The following is a 26,083-nucleotide window of genomic DNA, read 5'->3' as shown; positions in this document are numbered from 1 at the left end:
TTGAAACCGCATCATAACTCCTACACCGACCATGTCACTTTTCAAAAGGCATGAATGAATGAAAACTTTATTTAACAGATTGCAGAATGGGTACAATATACAGTACGGCTCAATACACATAATTATTAAGGAGATGCAGACCAGAGAAAGACTTTCGTCTTGTTTACATCAGGGTCCCCCATTTTCAATTCATAGTGAAATGTATCTTGTGTTATTAGGAGCCCTGCTACATTAACGTTAGGTTATAACTATAACCAAGTTCTGTTAATTAGGGGTGACGCTTGGCATCACTCTGCACTATCTCGCGTACGTGCACGCGCACTGAATAAATTCCACAAATGTACCTTTAATACCAGTATTAGTCTGACCACACCCCTCATCAGCTTACCTTCATAAGCAGGTGTGTGGTCACCTGCTCTCCTCCTTCCCAAGCTTTCACCACAAGGTGAGGTCAAGGGCTGCAGCGGCCGTCGGATGCCAAGCGTCACCCCTAATTAACAGAACTTGGTTATAGTTATAACCTAACGTTCTGTCTCATTAGGGGCTCTGCTTGGCATCACTCTGCACAAAGGGAGGCCAAGCGGAGCCACTGGCCGACAAATACACCCCGCTGAAGGCCCCCCACAACCAACAGAACAGGGAGGGCCGAGCCCCCCCGACCCCCCCTAATGGAGGGCACCCTCCCTATTAGAGGTTTACCGAGAGGGCGACGGACCCGACCGCGCGAAGAGGCACTCAAGCAACTCAACACACAGGGTGAGCAGACCGTGGCTTGACCCCACGACTACACCCACGCACAACCCGCATGCCACCCGGGAACGAACGTAGGGAACAACCTCGTTACTGCCCCCAGAATCACGGGATCAAGGGCAAACCCAACCCCGTGGCAAGGCCGTAGCAGCGGAGCGCGAAGGAAGACCCAGACCCACCAAAAGGACTGGACTCCCTGGAATGGGGGCCCGGAGAAGTCCATGATGCCAGCATCAAGACCCCACCAGGTGGGCACCTAGTGACCCCGCCCCCCACATCGCCAGCGTATTCGGACAAAGGCCCCTCAGCCGAGCGGGCCCTGTCCACCCCAACAGTACACCGCTTGGCACACCGGCCCTGCAACAGGCAGACAGCATGGTCGTAACACACAAGAGTTAACCAACGGAAGCAGGCAGTGCACCGGGAAAAAAGACCAGGCAACAGGCTGTCAACCCAAGCCTGGAGACTGCGGACGAGACAGGCGCCAGAAAGGACAGCTGAACACAGCCGCTCCGGCGGAAGGGGCGTATGCTGGCGTTGTCGCATAACCAAGCCTCCACAGAGAAGGCTGATACGATCGGCAGACGTCATGAACGTGCAGGGGCACCCTCAACCGGAGAAACCGGGAGTTGACACTGCAGCAACACACCAGAGAACCAACCACCCAGGCATTACCCTATGCAATGGTTGGTCCCATAACCCCTCAGGAAAGAAACCCCAAAACACACCTGCGGCACTGCCGCAGCCCGCGTTCCGGTTTCCAACAGGGCTATCCCGGGCCTACGGGTCAACGAGACATTACCCCGGACCGGGCCCGGTGATACGGGGAGCACAGGGTCCCCCGAGGAGGCTAAAACCACCCCAACAGGCCCCTCTTCGCCAAGCGCAAGAGAAGAGCGTAAAAAATGGAAGACCAGCCCCAGCACCCCGCACTTGGTATTCCCAGGAGGTCACCCAACCAAGTACCAACCAAGACCAACCTGCACAGCGGCCGAGATCCGACGAGATCGGGCGCGTACAGGTTGGCACGGCCGTAAGCAACGTACCCAACAAGGGTTCCATAACGCTCAACCCTGTGACACCCGGACCGACCTAGCATTTTTTCCCCCTGAAAAAAGCCCAAGTCCCTCAGGGTACCAGAACAGCAGATCTGCATCCCCGGCGGACAACGGGTGTAACTGATCTGGACCAGCGCGACCAGAACCAGTCCCGTGCCCTAACCACGCCGACCTGCCAACCCCAGGAGAAGGGGCAGATATGCGCGTTGATCCTAAAACATAAAAAGAAGGCGCCACCCAGACGTTTCGGTACGAACCGCGCCCAGAGGAAAAAACCCCATCCCAATTGCTTCATAAAAACGCTGTTTCAACCCCAAGCAATCAAGGCGCGCCAGTCAGCTAATGTCCAACAGAACATCCTGAGCTAGCATTATGTGTGCGTTTTGACATATCCACATCAACAATAGGCTGTTTAGACCACCTTATTGAATCCCCAAGACGCCCAGGGGAACGACAAGAGGGGCGAGATGCAATCAACTCCATGAATGAATGAATGAAAAACTTTACCCAACAGATTGCAGAAAGGGTACAACCCAGTACGGCAATACACACAATTGGTTAAGGGGGGGCAGACCTGAGAAAGACGTTAGTCTTGTTTCCATCAGGGACCCTCATTTCCAATCCATATAGACACATCCAACTCTTTATAATAATAAAGAAAAAGCATCACCCGTATGACCCAACTGCACAGCTGGGAGTAAAAAACCTGTTTTCACATGATTTTAATCCAGTCACTCTTTTTAATCAGAGTGTAAGACCAGACCCTCCCAGAAACACCTTCCCACATGAGTTCATAGTCATGAAAAAGATATGCCAACTGTGAGTCACGTGACCAACCGACTCAAGTTTACACATAAATCGGGCGTAGCAGAACTGTGAGCCCTACGCCCTAACTCGACACCTTTAAGACACCTCAACTCATGGAAGGCGTCGCCATAGCAACACCGCCACAACGGGCGGGGAAACCTGCCGGCTCCTGTCATGTAATAGGAGTCGGTAGAATAACCCCCCCCCCCCCCCCCCCCCCCCCGCCAAGACGTCCCACCGGCTTGGCCCTGACTGGCTCAGCAGAAGAGATCAAAAATCCCCTAAACCAATCAAGTGGGAAAAGGAGGGGTTTATTCGACACCCCCTCCCGAAAAACACCCTTCATACCCTACACACAGAAAAACAACCGTAGCCATCTTGAAAACCTCTGGTAGAAAGCAATGCATAGCATAAGCTAATACAATGCCTGCTACCCACAAATGTGTACAGGATTTTACAACAAAACACAAGTCGCCTGTGTGTGAATCCTACCCCCGTTGACTATGTCGTACATAGGAAAAAAACGCTGATCGAGAGTAAACGGCTAGGCCGTGAAATGTGTGTACGAGTATTACTGCAACTAAACAACACAGCATTGTGAGACACATACACTTAGTTCAAGCAATGGAATAACACCAGTTTCTACCTGCATGTGGAGCATCAAGCTAATAGAACCTATTACTGAGTGTACGTTGCAGACCTTGCTTAACCACGTAACACAACACGACTCATCACACAACGTAAAAGGGCAGATCCATATATACACAACCCCACCATATGAATTGTTTGAAGAAACACACAGTTTGTTCGGCCAAAACACAGTCCCCCTTATATCGGGGAACTTCTTTTTATTAAACTAAAAAGTGTTCTAAGGGGGGAGCTCCAGTAGCTCACCACGTACCGCGAGTGCTATTTCAGCGCCGTGGACAACCGTGCTTGTCAAAGATCTGGGGCTGAGCGCGTTCGAATCCCGGACGGCAGCTGTGCCTTTCCCAGAGTGTCTTCCCCCCCATCTGAACCCTTTCAGCCTGCTTCTGTCGGTCGAACTTGACCAAGTATGAATGCGATGAAAAAGCGATAAACGCTAAAAAGAACCAGCTGACTGGTCAAAGTTTAAAAAAAAAAAAAGTGTTCTAAGGCACTAAATCATAGAGGGGCCGGGGAGGGTGTAGAGGAGAGGCGACACAGAGGGGAAAAGTCACTCAACGCCGTCGGCCACCTCGCGCCGCTCGAGTCTTGCCACCCCGAGGAGCCCCGGAGGGAAAGGTGCAGGACAGCTCCCGCAGCCTGGGTGATCTGATCGCATTTAACCTCGTTCAGATCCGTGCCGCCCGTCATTATCCCCGATACAAATCTAGCCAGGTGGGCGATGTTAGACGCCGCAGCTAGCGATTGTGTACCAGCGATGAATGACTGGTCACCCCAATAAGCCAATCGCCTAGCCGATTTCCCCTGGAGGACCGGCTTGCATAGGGGTTCCCACACCATATCCGGACAGAGGAGCGCGGCCATCAGACTGTCAAGCCGAGGCACGCCCTCCCCCATACCTTTGACTAACCCCGACACCCGCGTAACTGGTACGTAGGCGGGAGTTAGTCCCATGATGTTGGACACCGCCTGACCCCGACGAACATAGGCCCCCATCGATGGGAAAAATGGGTAGACAACGTCCACCCCTCTCACTGGGGGACGCTGCCAGGGATGGCCTATGAGGTCATCAGCGACAGGTGCAGGCAATGGCAGCGGCAGCGGCACGCCGTTTGCGGCGGCGGCTACCGCCATGAGCTCGGGAAACAAGGCCCGCAGTTCCCCCTGCGAACCTTCCTCCACCGACCCCGCATCCCTCACATGCAGCAGGCTGCGACTGGTCAAGGAGCCACAGTCTGATGTGGCCGACAGTAGGGCATCCTGCTGATGAGGCCAAGGTGGTTCCTCGACATCCTCGAACAGGGCGCCCCATGGAGCCATTTCCCCCCCCTCCGGGGTCTCCTGAGGAGGGATACTCTCCTCCACGGGGCCATCATACAAAAACCCGTCCGCCTCGTCCATGAAGTCCTCAGTTTCCATTGGAAATCCAGAGCCGGACGCATCTTCGCTGGTCTCCAGCAGTTCCCCAAACCCAGGCCGTTCGCGCCTGCACGCTACCATCTTGCGACGTGAACGGGCAGACGCGAAAAGTTTGCGTCGCAAATCCTCTGGCTCCAAGACAACCCCCCGTTCACCAACGGGCGATTCCCCGGAACCAGAGGAACCAGAGTCGAGATCAGGCCATCGCCGGAGCGACGGCACCGACTCCTCGGCTCTTCGGTGAGGCAAACTATCCACCGGCTGCCTCCTGGGCTGGGTCGGCAACCACGAAAGTGGCAACAGCCCAGCACCAAGGCGCACGACGGAGGCGGGAATGGAGAACCGCTGGTGAAGAGTAGGTCTAGCGGGTCTACTCTCCGCGGAATACATTATGACCCAACTTTTTCTTGTACAACAGATGTGAGAGAAGAAAAAATTAAGCACAATGTAAACTCGTCACAACTCTTTTCAACTAACAACACGTCAAGTGGGGTACTACCAGGCACTTCCTTGTGGTGAAAGCGAGAAGGAGGAGAGCAGGTGACCACACACCTGCTTATGAAGGTAAGCTGATGAGGGGTGTGGTCAGACTAATACTGGTATTAAAGGTACATTTGTGGAATTTATTCAGTGCGCGTGCACGTACGCGAGATAGTGCAGAGTGATGCCAAGCAGAGCCCCTAATGAGACAGAACGTTAGCTAAAGTTGGTAGCTAACGTTATATTGATAATGTTTTAATATTATCAGGTTGATATTATTAGGTTGATAATGGTGTCAGTGTTTCAGATAGCAAGGTGGAGATCTTTGTTAACTAGTAGAGCTTTGGTTGAAAGAGATTACAGTGCTGTCTCTTAAAACTCATAAACAAGTATTGAGCAAGACGAGTTAGTCTGTTGTGTTGTGCGTATTGTATGGGAGGGATATGATGACTGTGTGTAACTAGGAGGGATATGAGGACTGTGTGTATGTGGCACTGAATTGATGTAAACAAGACGAAAGTCTTTCTCTGGTCTGCATCCCCTTAACAATTGTGTGTATTGAGCCGTACTGTATTGTACCCATTCTGCAATCTGTTAAATAAAGTTTTCATTAATTCATTCATTCATTCATTCATTCATTCATTCATTCATTCATTCATTCATTCATTCATTCATTCATTCATTGTCCTTGTGTTACATAAAACCCATCTGTGGCCTCGTGCAGAGGAAGGTGGTAAATACATGTTAGATATTCCAATGTACAGTTTTGCTGTACCATTGACTCAGAATTGTCTGTTTTATTGAAATTGTCACAGCAGTATAGTTTGTTTATACTTCAGAAGTATGATATTTAAACATGGTCCCCAAAATGAATGGAAGCGAATGAGCAGCCTGACACCTGGGAGGAATGGGGGTGTTGCAGCGTTGGGGATGTTTAAAAAATACAATTTAATATATAATATAATATAATAATTTGTGCTTCACCAAAAAATTTGGTCAGCAGCCTCCACTGGTGTGTATACTGTATGTGTGTATTATACTGTATGTGTGTGTGTGTGTGTGTGTGTGTGTGTGTGTGTGTGTGTGTATACTGTATGTGTGTGTGTCCTACATGGCAGAACGTCTTTGTATCTGTTCTTCTTGATGTTCTCCCTCAGGGCTCCTGCTTCAGTCGTCAGACCCAAGTCCCTCTGCAGCGCCACCGCCTGGCTACGCACCATCTAGCGCGCACACACACACACACACACACACACACACACACACACACACACACGCACTTTAAATGTCTTATGGGAATCTGCACCAAACATACGTTCAATATGTTTTAGTTTTAGAGCATCTTTTTATCTACTGTATTAACAACAACAATAACAATCTCTCTCTCTCACACACATACACACACACACACACACACACACACACAGAAAGTAGAGATAGAACAATCTATCTCTATCACACACAGATAAAGTATCAAATCAAATCAAATTTATTTGTAAGGCCCGACAACACACGTTAATGTCCCCATGGGCCGGACACGTCTTCTTTAAACAAGTCAAGAAGAAACATCACAATAAGTCAAGAACAAAACAAGAACACCATAAAGTCCAATTTTTTTTTAATAAATGCCAAATAAATAAATGTAAAATAAATAAATGCAACACTCCCAGACATACCCCACGCGAAGGTAAGGAAAAACTCACTAAAACCTAGCAATAGGAAAAAATGCACCGCAGGCATTGTGGAGGAGAGAAACCTTAGAAGGGCCATTCAAGGGGGGATCTCCCTTCTTAGATGTCGGTGATAGTAGTGTTGCAATAAAACAGGTGAACAGTTGGTAGGCATGGACTCATGTGTGTAGTGAAACACAGATAAGTGCATGCGATACCAACTGAACATTTTGAAAGATTAAAGATAGAGCTGATAGCGATAGCAACTGAACATTTTGAAAGATTAAGATTAAAGATAGAGCTGATAGCGATAGCAACTGAGCATTTTTTAAAGATTAAAGATAGAGCTGATAGCGGATCTATTTGAGGCGGCGCAGATAGGGTCGCATCCTCCCGGTCTTCATCACGGGACGTACAACACTCCGGTCATCACTCCGAGACAGCCACTCACAGGGAGACAGGGGGACAGGGAGACAGGGAGACAGGGAGCCGGGACAGGCGTTAGACAGTTCGCGTGATTGTGATGGGCGGACATAGCAATAGATACAAGTGGTAAGCATATATGTGAATAGAATAGATATATGTAGTAAACATATTATGTGAATAGAATAGAAGTACTTAACCCAGCAATGAACGTCTGAACCGCGTTGACAGACCACGGACAAGACGGTAAGAAGCTGATCCATGGCCTCGTGGTGCACGTAGAACAGTCACTGCAATCTTGGGCAAGACCCCGAGACATCCACCACCTTGGTCAGCACTACGAGACAACGACTCAGAGAGAGGGGGGGGGGGGGGGGCAGGGGTTAGAGAGTTCCCATGTTTGTAGTGGGCGGAGATGGAGCAATAAATACATGTAGTGAGCATATGCAGTGGAATCAAAGTATATAAGAAAATTGTGAAATTGAGTAATAGATAGAACTACTGCAAGCGTATGGATACAGGCTGAGATACAAGACAATAGCTCAGGGCCGTATGCCCCGGGGGGCAGGAGAAGCCACTCAGATGGTTCAGCACTGCAGGCCAGACAAAAGGCGGTATGAAGCTGTTCCATGGGACCGGTTGAGACAGAGACAGAGGTTAAAAAGGTTCTCCCATGTCTGCAGAAAAGCAGACATGGGAGCAAATAGACATCCTAACTAAACTAGACAGATTAATCTAAGGGTCAGTCCCCGACCAGGTGAGATCAGGGTAGGTTGAAGGAGAGAGAGAAAAGATGGGTCTTAAGCAGGGATTTAAAAGCTTCGACAGAGCAGGCACCCCTGACGACGGCAGGTAATTTATTCCACAGGTAGGGAGCGCGGTAGACAAAGTAGAGATAGAACAAGCTCTCTCACACACACACACACACACAGAAAGTAGAGATAGAACAATCTCTCTCTCTATCACACACACAGAAAGTAGAGAGAACAATCTCTCTCTATTACACACACACACACACACACACACACACACACAGAAGGTAGAGATAGAACAAGCTCTCTCTCACACACACACACACAAAAAGTAGAGATAGAACAATATCTCTCTATCACCCACACACACACAGAAAGTAGAGATAGAACAAGCTCTCCTCACACACACACACACACACACACACACACACACACACACACACACACACACACACACACACACACACACACACACACACACACACACACACACACACACACACACACACACACACACACACACACACACACACACACACACACAGAAAGTAGATAGAACAATCTCTCTCTCACACACACACACACACACACACACACACACACACATATATGCAGAAAGTAGAGGGATAGAACAATCTCTCTCACACACACATACAGAAGGTAGAGATAGATAGAACAATCTCTCTCACTCACACACACACACACACACACACACACACACACACACACACACACACACACACACACACACACACACACACACACACACACACACACACACACACACACACACACACACACACACACACATACAGAAAGTAGAGATAGAACAATCTCTCTCTCTTTTATGATGAATTGAAAATGGGGGACCCTGATGTAAACAAGACGAAAGTCTTTCTCTGGTCTGCATCCCCTAAAACAATTGTGTGTATTGAGCTGTACTGTATTGTACCCATTCTGCAATCTGTTAATACAATTTTCAATCAATCAATCTCTCTCACTCACACACACACGTACAGAAAGTAGAGATAGAACAATCTCCCTCTCTCTCTCACGGACACACACATAAAGTAGAGATATAGATCTCTCACACACACGCACGCACGCACGCACGCACGCACGCACGCACGCACGCACGCACACACACACACACACACACACACACACACACACACACACACACACACACACACACACACACACACACACACACACACACACACAGAAAGTAGAGATATAACAAGATACAAAATCATGCAGTAATGACTAATGGGAATATGTTCTAATGTTTTCTCTCTCTTTTCAGCTTCTCTATTTCAAGGCAATATTTACAAAAACTAAACTAAAGCTAGTCATTTCCTATACAAACATGTTTCCTACTATTTATGTACATAATAATCATTATAATCATAATGGAGCGTGCATGCACATGATGTCATTAAAACATAGTGCAACCAAGATAAAATTACCACTGCACCACTGCCTATATACACACACGCACGATGAACAGATGAGCAAGTCAGTATTCTTGGCGTTGTACAATATTTTTACTATATACACCTCTGAGTAGACACAATGGACCTCATTCTCGAACATATTCGTAATTATCTTCATAACTATCTTACTACTAAGTTTGTACTAACAAATTTACAAAAATCCTCCTCCATAAGTGGCCAAAATCATCTCAACTGGGTTCCCATGAATGAAGAACGTCACTCATTCTTAAACTGGAAGCGTGTTCTCGTACACCTATTTGCATACAAAAATGCCCCATCAGCTCCTTATAAGGAGAGGCTATCCATTGCTCACCCATATGGGGGGAATATTCAGGTAGTGTGGAAGCAATTTGCGACTGATTAGATTAGATTAAAATGTATTGTCATCATACAGCACGTACAATACAGCGGAAATAAGTTTGGCATCCAACCAGAGTGAAAATGTAACAGTAAAGTGCAATAGTAACATACAATCAAAACCCAATCGCGTGGATCTAGCTATAGTGGAATAGACTATTAATATTCCATATACCGTCTTGTTCTCTATGATATTATTTATTGTTGGTTTTATTTATTTCTTATTGCTTAGTGCGCACATCTAAGAACCAGTGGAGAAACGGCTTGGTGATTATGCATAACGCAGATGCACTCAGCGCACACACACACATACTGTATACGTGCATAATGAATCATTACAGTAGGCTTCTATTATTCTAATAACTTGTTTTATCACGGATAGCGCTGCCCCCCTGGATCATGACTGCAGACGGAGCAGGAGGTGGCCTTGAGAGCCAACGTGCAGTTGTTCCGTATTGACACTACTAAATAAGATTTCACGCTAAGTTCTACAGTATGACTTACTACTAGAGGGCAGCACATATTTCCACTTTGCGAGCGTCTAGCAGTTCGAAAGATCTATTTGTTGCCGTTCGAACGCCATCTCACTCAACCAAATCCTTGCCTCGGTTCTCGAGTTACATGACGATATGTCAGGCGAGTGTCTTTTTACGCGGCGAGCGACAGATGACCCGCCCGGACTCCTGATGCTCTAGAACTGCCAATCATCCGCTGATGGCGAAAATGATTGGTCAGCGTTGTAGCCAATGAGTGTACCTTTCCAATGATACCCCACGGGCGGGGGGGGGGGGGGGAATAACGGATCTAGGTGAAAATTGACGGGCGAAAACCAGAAGTGAATCACACTTCAGAATGAACGGCCATGGATGAGGAAAATGGATTTTGGGGAGCTTTTTTTCTCTAGCTGGTCTCTCAAAGACCCATTTCTGAACGGATTTCTATAAAACTTGGACCTGTACTACATAAGACGTCAGGCTAGAAAAAGTGGATACAAAAAAAACAAGACTCCAGGCTATGGAACCGCTGTGTTTTCCAGTTTATACCTCTATGCTGGAATATTGGAATATGGAATCTTGCAACCACTACAGAAAAATGCGAGTTCAACTCAAGTTCAGACCTCTGTTACTCTATTTCAGGGCTATTCAACTGGCGGCCCGCGGGCCAGATCCGGCCCGCGGGATTATTCTGACCGGCCCGCCAAAGATTACATGATAATAAAAATTAAATTTAATTAAATTAAAAAAAATTAAAAAAAAATTATATTTTTAATTTTTTTCTTTTTTTTACTTTTTTCTTTTCATGTCAACGTTAACACGCACAATTGAGCCAAAAGTCACTCAATTAATTGAGGGAAAACTTTGCAAGTCGATTTGATGAATTTGACATGTCCAGAGAATTGATGCATTTTGTGAGCAACCCATTTGCCAATGTAGCTGCTATTTCCACAAAAGGACAAGAGTTCCTTGCATCACTTCACATTGATGAAGGTCTCCTGCAACTATATAATATATAATTGACATGCAAGCATCATCTGCTCTGAAGCAGGCACTTGAGAATGAATCCACCACAACATTTTGGATAAAGTGTATTCATGTCAAGACATTCCCCAAAATAAAAACGCTGGCAATATCTGTGCTAACAATGTTTGGCTCAACATACACCTGTGAATCCAGTTTCTCTCACATGAATGCCATTAAAACAAGCAACCATGCCTCCTTGACAAATGAGCATTTGCATCACTGTTTGCGGGTAGCCCTCACTTCCTATGAACCCTCTTTCTCTGCCATTGCCTAGTCAAAGAAGTGCAATCGCTCTCATTAGATGTGTGTATGTAGGCTAGGCCTGTCTGCCCCCCACCCCCCTGATGTTTGAGAGTTAAGAGTCGACAATAAGTGCTAATAAGATGCTGTGATTTGCTGTTGTTGCACAGACATGAAGCACTTTTTCATAAGCTCAGCTGCACTATAAATGTGTTTTTTGTTCAAGTGTTGATGTTAGAATGTTCAGATGCACATCATGCACTTGTTTGTTTTTTATTTTATTTTTATATTGAAATGTTGAAGAGGAGATGTTGCAGTTGTTGCACAGTCATAAATGAAGCACTTTTTGCAGGAGATGTTGCAGATGTGGTACATAAATGAAGCACTTTTTTTGAAAAGTATACTACTTTTGCAATGTAGTTAAAGGGGAACTATCTTATAAATGGCCTTTTTCAGTGTTTAGCATTGTTTCCTAGCTATGTGGACTTATATTAATATGATCTATGTCTCTAATTCTCATATTGGCGCATTCTTCCAATTCTCCTCTCACAATATTCACCCTCACTGAACTGAGTCATCTGAAAATGTGCTGATTTGTGATGTCAGAGAGACACCGCTGCATGATAATCAGCTGAGTTTCCACACAGTGCCCACTGTGGTTGGAGCCCAGGCTCAAAACGGCTTAAGATCTTGAGGTAGAAAAATGCTGTTTTTGAGTACTTGATTAGAAATACAAAACAATGAATTAAAAAAAAAAAAAATTACAGAGGTGTTCCATAAACCCACAGGAATTGTGTAAAAGTGCCCAAATAGTGAAAGAAATCGTAAAATAGTTCCCCTTTGGGGAGCTCCAGTAGCTCACTGCATATCTCGGCGCTATTTCTGCGTCGGGGAAAACCGTGCTCGTCACGGATCTGGGGGACACGAGTTCGATTCCCGGACCCGCCGTCATTTCTCAGAATGTCTTCCCCTGCTCTACATCCCGTTTCAACCTGTTTCGGTCGGTCATACTTGACCAGAAAAGCGATAAACGCTAAAAAATAAAGTAAAAAAAAAAAAAAAAAAAAAAAAAAAGTTCCCCTTTAAATAAAAGTTGTGAAAATATGGTTGCGTGTTGTGTCAAGTGTACATATATTCATAGCACGGGGAGGCGCCGTGGCAGTCCGGCCCCTGGCCCCTTGGGTTTCTGACAATGTGGCCCCCTGAACAATTTAGTTGAATAGCCCTGCTCTATTTCATTAGCACTGTAGGAGCTATTTGATTGTTTTTGTGTTAAGTCTGTAGTTGTTAAGTTCATCACTGGGTGGCAGCGCGGAGCACATGGGTTTTGAATAAAGGCACAGGTGTAGGCTATTGCAATCAAGGTATCAAGGTATGGGTGACGGAGAGGTCTCACGGTTTTTACCGCACAAAGGCACGCACGTACCCTCGCTCATTTTCACTATTATTAACAGCATTATGTAGAAACTATTGTTTGGCTCATCAACCATGTATTATGTTAAATACTTCAATTAAATGGGAACTTCACCCAACGGCAGGTGACACTGACTGGACATTAATCTTTTTCTAATTGCGCGTCAAAGACGATGATTTCCCGCACCCAACCAAGCGCCTACCAGCAGGACAAATTGAACTCGGCCATTTGAAAGATACTATATGTATATATATATAAATGTGCGAATTGGCTATAATAAGGTAATGTATAAGCATATATTCTATATTCTATAATAATATTTCAAATTGCATTGGTCCGGATGGGAGAATTCAGTACTGTATACAGAACCTTCAGTATGATCATCTTCCCTTTATTAATTTCCTTAGATCTTTTGTACACATGATCTCAAGAGGGTACTGAATGAGCTCAGTGGCAGTTTTTTAAGTTTGGTCATTATTATCATGGTTTTATTCACTGTCAAAGATGAAAAGAAAAATCATAATTCATATTTTCCTTTGTTTCATCACAATTTAAGCAAGCCTAGTAATAGACACAATATTTCTGACACTGAGAATACATTCATTGAGGTCCATAGATGTTCCTAGATACCAAGAATATGCAAATAGCCCTTGTAGAAGTGGAGCAATATTCCATTTACCTAGGTATACATTTTATGCAGATTTTCACCTGGGGTGGAACAGAAACTCTCAATTGGAGAGGAAAGGAATCCACACCCTGGGGGATGTTTATGATATATCCGGCCTTCGCGCGTTTTAGGACCTGAGTATTATGACCTTCCCGGCGCCTCTTTTTTCTTTTATTTACAACTGAGGGTGGCACTCAGGGCGCATGGGGTCCCGTGGGGTCAGCCACTACATTGAAACCCCTTTTTTAGACTCATCAGAGACAGAACAACCTCAAGGGGCTTCGTTTCAGACTTTTATACACTCTTACTCGAGTCCACATACAAGAACCTCCCCTTAGATAGACAATTTGGCAGGAAGATATTCCAGAACTGGATCCTGAGTTTGATTGGGGAGATGTCTGGACTAATATTACATTGGCCTCCCGTAACTCCAATCCCCCAACCCCAAGAAGAAATGTCTTTTAGCAATATAATCTTTATTATTATAATTTTACTTTTTATTTGTTTTCATTTTATATTCTATATATACTTGTATATGCGGGGTGTTTTGGGCCCTTGATGTTGTGGGTTTGATGGTTGCGGCCTCCGGCTGGTGGGGGCCCCTGTTTCGGGGTCCCGGGGGAGTCAGAATGTTATTGAGGCACGATGTTCTGGTTCGCTGGGATGCCGGATTCGGGGTCCTCATGGGGTGGAGACCGTGGCTGTCGGGGCTGGGGCGAATGGGGGCTCGGGATGTTTCACTTTATAGATATGTAAATATATATAAAAATATAAATTTTCTAATGTTCTATTCTCCATTTGTGGGGTGGAGTATTGGGGGGGGGGCATCATTTCATTGCAGGGGTGGGTGGGCACTCCCGTGATATTCTGATCTACTGAGCTACACCTGAATATATATTTTATATTTGACAAATTATTTGATTTAATATAATTTTATTTAATTGTCATGTCTTATTCTGTTTATTATTGTTACTGTATTGTGTTGTGTCTTGTTTCATGTGGAAAAAATAAAGTAAAAAAAAACAGTGTCTACAATATACCATATCTACTGTTTTAAGCTGTTGAGGTTCCATGGTAACCAGCATTCCATTTGCAGGCCGACCTTGAGAGTTCTTTCTCTCTCTGTCGAGGGAGGGCCAGGGAGGGAGGGAGGGCCAGGGAGGGAGGGAGGGCCAGGGAGGGAGGGAGGGCCAGGGACTCCTATGTTTTGCTATATAGCATAATGGTCACTCGCCAGACGAGGGCTTTGTCAGGCGAACTGCTTTAATGCACGAAGCTTAGAATATCTCATATATTCTGCTGTCTTTTGTTTTTTCTGCATCAACTGTTTATTATTTTTTTATGTTTTTTATTAATCTTTTCCCCCCTCCTTTTTCCTCCGATTTTCTCCCATCCCAATGTTAGTCGTTATGCCAATTCCCAATCCCCTTCCTGGTCGCTGCGCACTTACCCCCCATAGTCGGTCTGGGAGAGTGGAGGCTATCACGTGCTTCCTCCGACACACGTCTAGCCAATCAACCGCTTCTTTTCACCTGGCAGCGAGAGGGTGTAACGTGAGGAAGGATCACACTACCCCCCTTAGATCGAACAGGCGAATCCAGCGTCTCCAGCGTTGGTGACGAACGCAATCTGCTCTGTTTATTATTAATACTTTTGCCTAATTAAACTATAAAAGAAATCCACATCTGAATAGAACTAAATTATTTGTCGCGATGGACCCCCCTCTTTCAAAGAGGATCTCTGAGCACGGTCGGAATCCCCGACAGATGCCAAACTTATTTTCGTTGTACTGTAGTTGTACAGTATAATGACAATACATTTGCATCCAATCTAATCAAACCAGTCTCTAGTTCAGTTGTTTAATGTCAAGTTCAAACTACATGATTATAGCCCTGATTGTACACTTTTGTAGGTAAACCCCTATCACTGATCAGTTTTGTGTGTGTGTTGTGTTGTGTTGTGTTGTGTGTGTGTGTGTGTGTGTGTGTGTGTGTGTGTGTGTGTGTGTGTGTGTGTGTGTGTGTGTGTGTGTGTGTGTGTGTGTGTGTGTGTGTGTGTGTGTGTGTGTGTGTGTGTGTGTGTGTGTGTGTGTGTGTGTGTGTGTGTGTGTGTGTGTGTGTGTGTGTGTGTGTGTGTGTGCAAAGAGAATGGGGAAGCATGATTATTAACTAACAAACCTCAGCTCTTGATTTCACTGCTTCTGGATTCCGCCTTCCAACTGAACAGGAAGTCAGATGTTTTAGGGCAATACGAGTACTACAGAAGTCACTTGCTTGCTTATATAAATAGTACAATAATAGTACTACAGTAGTCACTTGTTTATATATATAGTACAATAAGAGTACTACAGCAGTGACTTGTTTATATATAGTACAATAAGAGTATTACAGTAGTCACTTGTTTATATATATATATATATATAATTATATATATATTGTACAATAAGAGTACTACAGCAGTCACTTTTTATAGATATATTGTACATATATATATAGTACACCCACCGAATGCATAATGTCAGACATAATAAGTCAACAGCAAGGAAGTTGTGTGCATGCGCCCGTGTGTGTGGAGTTGTTGTGGACCCTACCAAAATAGACCCTACCCAAACAGAACCTACTCAAACAGAACCTACCCAAATATAACCAACCCAAACAGAACCTACCCAAACAGACCCTACCCAAAGAGAACCTACCCAAACAGACCCTACCCAAAGAGAACCTACCCAAACAGACCCTACCCAAAGAGAACCTACCCAAACAGACCCTACCCAAAGAGAACCTACCCAAACAGAACCTACCCAAACAGACCCTACCCAAAGAGAACCTACCCAAACAGACCCTACCCAAAGAGAACCTACCCAAACAGAAGCTACCCAAAGAGAACCTACCCAAAGAGAACCTACCCAAACAGAAGCTACCCAAAGAGAACCTACCCAAACAGAAGCTACCCAAAGAGAACCTACCCAAACAGAACCTACTCAAACAGACCCAAAGAGAACCTACCCAAACAGAAGCTACCCAAAGTGTTATGGTTTGTAACCGACCCCAAACGCAACGGCACAGAGAGAGTTGTTTTCAGAGTTAGCCAAAAACAAGGGCGTGTTTATTCTCAGAGTCACAAGATTGAATTAGGTGGAAAACAGAACAAACGGGGAATCTGGCATGAGAAGAATGTCTTGCGGCTCTGCAGATTCTCCCAGACGGTGTTGGTGAGGAATTTGCTTGTGACGTCTGAGCCGCTCTGCAGATCCCCCCAGCATACACTCCAGATGGAACACGGAGGGAGAGAGAGAATCCCAGTTAGCTCAGCGCACAACAGATAACAGAGAGGTGACTGATCCAAATTAATATCCAAGTGACTTGATCTTCGGTGTGATACACACAGTTAGCAGAGTCCAGAGAAAAAACAATACGGTAATCCAAAGAGTAAATCCAACAACAAAAAATAGGTGAGAACAGTATAACAAAAACGGGATCTCTTTGGTGTTTCACAAACACACAAAAAACTGGTGATCCAAAAAGACTGTTTCAAAAACTCACCAAAGCGCAATGCGTAAAGCGGGCAGATAAACGAGGCGTAGCTTCGTACGGGGAATCAGGTTCTCCAAGGGATACTTCACGAGAGTCCTGGAGAGCAACTGACAGCGAACGGGAAAGAAAGGCAGATGCAGGGAATATTCAAAAACACGGGCATCTTCCCGACCAGAACGCTGCCGACGGGCAACGCAGCAAAACAGGGGGTCCAAGGGGAATGGGGTGAGAACACGGCATCCTCCCGTGGAACGATAGAGAGCGATGACGAGTCTCACCCCAGGAACGAGGTCCATGAAGAGGGAGTATACAAAACGATCCAACCTCGATATTAGGGGAATCAGAGTATATAAAGCCTCTTGGGGCGCTGATTAGAACACACATCAGGTGCGTGATGGTAATTGATACTTGACTTAGAAGTGTGCGTTCGGCCACGAACCAATCATCACAGAATCCTCACAGTACCTTAAAGGAACGGAGCGTGGCGGGGAATGCAATTAATCAACAAAGTACTTTAAAGGAACGGAGCGAGTGGGTGGGGAGCGGACAAAACCTCACACAAAGAGAACCTACCCAAACAGAAGCTACCCAAACAGAAGCTACCCAAACAGAAGCTACCCAAAGAGAACCTACCCAAAGAGAACCTACCAAAAGAGAACCTACCCAAACAGAAGCTACAGATTTTTCAGTGAATATTGCATTTACTTACCTCTTAATGACCCCTGATGCGTATACCCTCCATTTTTCCATATATACAATAATAAAAGTTGTATAATTGCGTAAAAATTACTTTGGTGCAGGAAAGATATTATACAACGTCAAGAATGTGTGTGCGTGTGCGTGTGCGCGCGCGCGCGTGTGTGTGTGTGTGTGTGTGTGTGTGTGTGTGTGTGTGTGTGTGTGTGTGTGTGTATGTGTGGTGAAGTGGATGATCTTGTCATTACTACAAAATCTTTACTCAACACGTTTGATTATGTCAACAACTTGAGGAAACCTGACAGGCAGCCGCAGAATCCATGCAAGCATGATATACTGTAGGTAACTAGAGTATTTTAATAGTGGACTGCTTGTAGTTCAATGTCATTCAGACGAATAGCTCCTGTACAGTCGCTCTCTACGTTAAACATGGGCCACTGATCATGATGCCGGCTCGTTTCACTTGAGTGAATTAGCTAGCTAGCCAGCTAACGTTAATTCCATTCATCCAATGGTGAATTGATAAACTGAAATGATTTTCTTTCAATTCAGTGTTTGTGTAAAGGGTTGAAATTCATGTTAAAATGAGGTTTCCTGGATAAAATAAAAAGTAAATTTAGTTCAAGACTAGACCTAATCTGTGTCCATGAAACCAGCCGTAGGAGGCTATTTCACAGCCTAGTCGTGGACTAAATTGCATTTTTAAATGGAGAATCTCCATTCAAAAGGTATTTTAGTCCAGGGCCCTCATTCATCAATGCTGCGTACGCACAGATATGTGCGTAAACCGTGCGTACGATCATTTCTAAGCAAAGTGTGGGATTTATCAAAATGAACGTGTGCTTGAGATTGTGCATATATCTACGCACAGCTCAGACCGTGCGTACATGTCACCAAGCGGTAGAATAGGAAGACGGCAACAGACTTTCATGCATTCAAGTTTCAACACCGAGTCACAGAGTGTTCGGTATGACTCATAATTAATTATAGTTAATTGTAAAATAGAGACATGAGTGTAATTATTGTCAAACCCTATAAATAGCATTTGGAATAGTTCTTTCCGAATGAATGCAGCATGGTTTATAGCTTATCGGAATACTTCTCACGGGGTGCGCTCCGCTGGGAGCTGTTTTCAGAGATAGGGCAGTCTATTTAAGTAGATATTACTTTTAAGTAATATAATAAGAACATAATATTAAGTAGAGTCCGCTACCCGAGACACATTCTCCTTGATTTGTACACCGACCAGGCTATGTATTTGAGCACACCTGACGACATGGGCTGTTGTTATGCAAAGAAGGGTGGCCAGGTCGGTACTTGGCGCGTGCACACAAAAATGCGACTCGTCCCTCGCCGGGTGCTCACCTTGCTACTTGTCTTTGCATGACAATGGCTCAGATCGTCAGAGACCTGAGCTCAGAGATGGAACAAGCAGCCGTTTTCCGTGTGGTCCTAGTGCTGCGTCGCGTCACTGTTTATTATCGTGTAGCATTGTTTTGGATGGTAAAAAAGTGCGGGGGACAATAACTGCCTCTGAAACCATGCAGGGGACATGTCCCCCGTATCCCCCCCCCCATAATTACGCACATGGGTCTTTTATTTTTATCTTTTTTACAGTATAGAATCCACCACATCAGTCACCACTAGACCACTAAACCTACCCAAATATAACCTATAGATATAGATATTGTATTAAATAAATATTCAATAGATTGTATGTGTTAATATAATAAATACATACAAGTTATAAATACAAAGTAAAAATATAGCTATATTGAATTAATTGTAATTTTTTCTTGTTTGACTAAATAAATAAATATAGTGATATGTAAATGATAGACCTGTCCCGCTTATGCCAATTCCCAATCCCCTTCCTGGTCGCTGCGCACTTACCCCCCACAGTCGGTCTGGGAGAGTGGAGGCTATCACATGCTTCCTCCGACACACGTCTAGCCAATCAACCGCTTCCCCCTCCCAGTGAGCTGTGGTGTTCCACAAGGAAGCATACTAGGACCGCTACTGTTCCTAATTTATGCAAATGACATGTCGACAAATAACAAACTCAGCAAGACCGACGGCTTCTCAGTTACAGTGGGTGACAATATTGTCACAAGAAAAGATGAAATTACCTACCAGGGTTCCATCCTAGAGGCTAATCTTTCCTGTGACAAAATGGCATCCAATGTAATAAAAAAAGTCAACCAACGAACTCGATTCTTGTACCGTATCTCCTCTCTGGTCAACAAGAATACCCTGAAGACTCTGGCAGGAGCACTCATTCAAGGGTACTACGACTATGCTTGCACCTCATGGTACCAAAGCACCTCAAAGGCGCTAAAAACAAAATTACAAACATCTCAAAACAAACTGGTCAGACTACTGCTTGACCTTACTCCTAGAACCCACCTCACCCCTGCCCACTTTGACTACCTAGGATGGCTTAGAGTAGACGACAGAGTACAGCAACTTGCAATGGGCCTGGTCTACAAGATACACTACACGACCAAGGTACCCATGTTGTATGTCAAAATACTTCCCAAAGGTCAGTGAATACCACGATCACAACACCAGAGGGAGCTCCACAAATCATGTTAAACCCAGATTCGGCTCAAACAAGGGACTAAACACGTTTCGCAATTATGCCACATCAATGTGGAACGCCCTACCCAAAGCTGTAAAGGAATGTGAATCACTACCCACTTTCAAAACCACTCTCAAAGAACACCTACGGGAGACTGCAATTCGAAACTGGCCCCTGTAAATGTCCTAACCCAACCCCCTCCAATGTACAGTAAATTACCTAGCATGGTTGTCAATATTCCAATGTACAGTTTTGCTTGTACAGTTGTACAGTGTCCCCCCCCCCCCCCACCCACCCAACCTCCTCCAATGTACAGTTTTTACGTCAAATGTATATACTCTCTTTTCTGGACTCTTTTTGTATCACAAACAGTACGGTATTTGTAAATCTGGTATGTCAGACATAAATGTATATATATGTAGCAGTACTGTCTATCTGTATGTCATATTATGTCCTGATTAATTGAAAATGGGGGACCCTGATGTAAACAAGACGAAAGTCTTTCTCTGGTCTCCATCCCCTTAACAATTGTGTGTATTGAGCTGTACTGTATTGTACCCATTCTGCAATCTGTTAATAAAGTTTTCAATTAATCAATCAATCAACACAATTGGGCCAAGGGGATGCAGACCAGAGAAAGACGTTCGTCTTGTTTACATCAGGGTCCCCCATTTTCAATTCATCATAATATATGACATACAGATAGACAGTACTGCTACATCTATCACTGATTCTTGAGAGTCGGGACAAAACACTTTTTAATATTATATTTTGAGAATGCACACTATATTGATTAGAGTTGTATATTCATGTAGAGAAAGGTCTGAGCTATTTAACCATGTAAAGGTGCGGGCTCTACATAGAAAAACATTTTGAACAAATTCACATGTTTCCCTTTGAAACTTGATTTGGGTTAACTCCGTCAGACACACAAAAAAGTATATAATTCTAATTATTACAGTCCAACAAGAATCTAAGGTTCTGAAGTATGTTGTAATAGTGTTTAGTTACTCTGGTATGCAATCAAATATAATATATAAACCTCAGGTGTAATTTCACACTATTCTGAAAACACAGATTTAGAAATATTTGCATTTTCAAACTTTGTTTTTAATTTTGATATGATAAAAAAAAGATCATTAAGTAAATAAGACAAGAGGATGAAGATCTGATGCTCCTTTATTACTTAAACAACATAAACTGAAGAAGGAATTTGTATTTTCGACAGAATTAACAAAAACAAACATCTGACGGTGTTGACAAAGATCTGACGGAGTTGACGAGAAACTGACAGAGTTGACTAAATTGTATGCATCTCTGATAAATGAACACATGCATTTTTTAAACAGATGGAAGTGACAATGATAAGAACTAATAACTCCTTGTTAATGTTAATACTGAACATTTTGTTAACTCAATTGTAATAACAACAAACTTTACATATACTGTTTCCAACTATTACAAAATGCACTGTTTCCAACAACAAAAACAGTAATGGAGACCAGGACCCCTTCTTCTCGTCCCTGTTTTCATCTACCTCTTCTACACCACTTCCTGATCTCCACTTTCTCACCCTGCACTTCTCCTCTTCGTTTCCTTCTGCATTTCCGATTAGTTTCACTATGATGTCTTGAACTGGGCAGAAACAGAACCTTTTCTGTTGGACCATGGGGATGCAGAAATTCCACTTTTACATCTTGTTGATCAGTATCCACATCGATGATCTTGGCTAGCCACCAGTGGTCATCATATTAGGGCGGGCCATACTTTTGTGCAAACATGAATTTTAAAGAAATCTTAACATGAGGGGTGTCTAAAATATGTGTTTCTTGTGGGGAATTAAAATATAGGAAACATTTTCGGATATGATAACTCTAACTTACATCATTTTGTATTTCAAACTGGCAGATTTGACAATTTTTCACCCCTTTGCAGGGCCGGACTGGGGGAATTATTCAGGCCAGGAAATATAGTGCGAAATATAGCCCAAGTCAGGCCACTTTTTAAGCAGGGGGTCTGGGGGTCCCCCACCAGGAAGATTTTTGTTACAATGACTTAATTCCCTACATGCTGGTGCAGGACTTTTAAAATGTTTACCCTTTAAATGCCATTGTTTGTGATGGCATCACAAATTATTGTTAAAAAACACACACATTTAAATATTTTCAATATATTAAATGCAAAGTGGATTTTTCTGGGGGGGATTATTACAGGCTAATAATTGTTATAATCATCATGTGTCAATGATTAGCAACAACACTGATTTTGATGGATTTTTAGTTTTTGTAATGTCAGACTTAACAACTCAGAAATCAGAAAAGTTAGAGTATTTCATTTTTAATCTGACATTACAAGAACAATTTAAATGGTTATGATCAGGACTGAAGTTGAATAAAAGATTTATGCGGGGAAAAAATTACAGGGGATGATGATGATGCATGGTAACATTAGCTATGTTAGCTAGCTAGCATGTTTATTTTTATCACTGACTAACCTGGTGGTCCCGTGGTGCAAGAAAACATTTGGTCAATGTTGCCACATTTAGCGGCAACATTTAGGGCGTCCCGTCTCTGCTCCATGCTTCCTCTTTTTTTCACTGTTGAAGTGTTGAAACATTTCATTTCCAGTAATTCCCATCTGACTGTTTTGTGAAATACAAGCAGTCAGCAGTATGTATTTTTCTCTCCCTCCCTCTCTGCCCCACCCTTCCTCTTTTTTCCACTGTTGAAACATTTCATTTCCAGTCATTTCCATCTGACTGTTCTGTGAAATACAAGCAGTAAGCAGTATGTATTTTTCTCTCTTTCCCTCTCTGCTCGACCCTTCCTCTTTTTCCACTGTCCATCTTCAAGCGTAGGTTATGCTTGACATTTTTTGTCTTTCGCTGTCTCTCCCTGTCATTTTGCAGAAGTGCCATCTGCCATTCCATTCGCCATCTGAAGACATGGCTCAAAAGGGACTATACCTAGACACTTAGCTTAAGGCACCCTTGCATGTTGTATGAGTCTGTATGTATATAAATGTTAAATGGTATATGTGATGTGTTGTGATGTCACGTTTTGTATGATGCATGTTTTAAGCATCACATTCCCCCACCCCCCTACAAGGACCACAATGGAAATAAGCTCTGAGCTTTTTTGTGTTTCATCCTTGGCAGTATATCCCGACTGTGCTCTTCTGTCACATGTTTATTTTTTATATTGTCAAATAAAGTCATTCATTCATTCATTCATTCATCTCAACTGTCAATCAGTTGTATGGCCTGGTACCGCCTCCACCAATCACATGCGGCTCCCTTTGTGTGTGTGTGACAGACAGACAGAGCTCCCGATAGCCAGTCCGGGCCTTCGCCATACATGGATGCCAACATGAATCTGAAGGAAATCCTAACATGCAAGGTGTCTAAATGATGCATTTCTTAATGGGGAATTTAAATATGAGTACATTTTTGGGATAGGATAACTCTAACCTACATAATTTTGTATTGCAAAATTTCGAAGATTTTAAAAGATATGGGAAATAATTTATAATGACAAAGCCATCATTAGCACTATCCATCATCACACATCGTCACACGTGCAGAGTTCAGGAAGAAATCCTGGACATTCTGTGTTACACCCTGTATGAATGTTGGCTTTTTCTGAGGATGCTCCCTTTCTCTCATTAACTTATAGGTTAACCCAAAGTCTTTCATTTGTTGAAGAAGACGATACTTTTTAAGAATCGTGCCTGATGAACTCAGTGCTGGTTTTTGGCGCCGTGGGCCAGGAGTTTGTTTGTTTGTCTTCAGCTCTCTTCTGAGGATGTGGTGGAATAGCAGGGCCTTTTGGATTTTCTGATTCCTTACTTTGCTTCCTGATAGCATATTCTTTGTTTCCGTGCCTGGAGAGTCCAGTGTTGATGTACAGTATTTGTAGCCTTTTTTCAGCACATTATTGTTTTTCTCAGGTTGTTTTGTTGCTTTGTTACATTTGTAATCTTCTCTTTTAAAGTTTGTATTTATCTTGAATGCCTTTTTCGTGTTTTACTTTGTTTCTGTTCCTGTCTGAGAGACTCTCTGCGCTGTCTGGCATTGTTATCTAGAATATCCTGATCTGGGGGGGTGTCTGCCTCCAGCACCGCACCTTCACAGGACCTTTTCTATCTGCACCTTTTCTGGACCTCTCTCCAATATTTTCTCCGATACCTCTGTGCCCTGTCTCCCATCTTGTCTATTTCTATAACTTTTTTGTCTTGAACCCTCTTTTTCCACCTTTGTCTTTCCTGCTCTTGCATGACATGTTTGCTCTCTTCGTCACTGTGTAATTCTTCTCTTCTCTTTCATTGGTACTCTCTATTTCTTCTCCTTCGCTCCTCAACTGACAATTTCTGTCTAGCCATGCTTTCCTATAATACAAAAGTCATGAAAATGTATTAGAATAAGACTATAAAATCAGGTGTCTATTTACTAAACATGATTGATTGATTGACGTTAAAGCTGCAGTGCGTAGTTTCTACAACTAGATGTTGCAAACATCTTCACACTGGCTTGTGCAGACAAAATCCATGTTCAGTGGAAGCAGTGGGAGAAAATTCAAAGACATTCATTCCAATAATCCTAGGGTATATTACAACTAGTGCTGTCAATGGATTAAAATATATAATCGTGATTAATCGCATGATTGTCCATAGTTAACTCGCGATTAATCATGAATTAATCGCATTTTTTTTAACATATCTTTTTTTATCTACCTTAAACAGATATTTTTCAAGTTCCAAGTTTTAATAATCTTATCAACATGAGTCAACAAATGCTTGCTTTATGCAGCCATTTAACACAAAAGGATGACCCTCATGCATTGCAAATTTGCATCAAATTCAAAACAGAGTGATGCACAAAATAACTTAAAAGAAAATAATAATTTAAAACAATGAATAAAGTGTGCATGAAATAATAGGGGAAAGAAAACGTTAGGAACTTGTTACATTCACCCACACAAGGGCTGAGTAATCACACACCCCCCCTCTCTCTCTCTCACACTCACACTCTCCCGGCTCTCTTTCTCTCTTGCCCCTTCCTCATCTCTCTCACCCCCCTCTCTCTCTATATATATCTCACACACACACACACACACTTCAGAAACAAACATAGTATCAATGAGAGCATCAATAATACACCTGAGTGAAGTCTAGTAATACAAAAATAATAATAATCTTAAAAGTTAATCGTGAGTTAAAAAAAATAGTGGCGTTAATAGAATCGGGCGATAACGCGTTAATACCGTGTTAACTTTGACAGCCTTAATTACAACTGATAAGATTGTGACAACTGACTAGCAAAGAATTATCCTGTTGATCACTCCATACCATAATGTATTACACTATGGATGGAAAGTCAGAGAAAGGATGATGCAGCAATCTAGACACGCATGGACCAGTCCTATATTAAGAATTATTATAAAGATATTAAGATGAAATCAAATCAAACCAAATTTATTTGTAAGGCCCGACAACACACGTTAATGTCCCCATGGGCCGTACACGTCTTCTTTAAACAAGTCAAGAAGAAACATAACAATAAGTCAAGAACAGAACA

At 43.6% G+C, this 26,083-nt stretch overlaps 1 protein-coding gene across 1 annotated transcript in view; it reads right to left on the bottom strand.

Moving 5' to 3' along the window:
- LOC311244000 (tyrosine-protein phosphatase non-receptor type 18-like) overlaps positions 1–6,382 on the bottom strand; it is a gene marked incomplete at its 5' end in the record, with an annotated part of 69,159 nt that extends 62,777 nt beyond the window's left edge. The window contains one exon of the mRNA XM_084333409.1: positions 6,274–6,382. Within this exon, the coding sequence (XP_084189535.1) occupies positions 6,274–6,382 (109 nt within the window). The remainder of the gene's footprint in view (positions 1–6,273) is intronic.
- Positions 6,383–26,083: the final 19,701 nt, after the last annotated feature.

This window comes from Notolepis coatsorum, assembly GCF_963971535.1.
Source record: "Notolepis coatsorum genome assembly, chromosome: 17".
Taxonomy (NCBI): domain Eukaryota; kingdom Metazoa; phylum Chordata; class Actinopteri; order Aulopiformes; family Paralepididae; genus Notolepis; species Notolepis coatsorum.
This window is presented reverse-complemented; position numbering and strand designations above follow the sequence as displayed.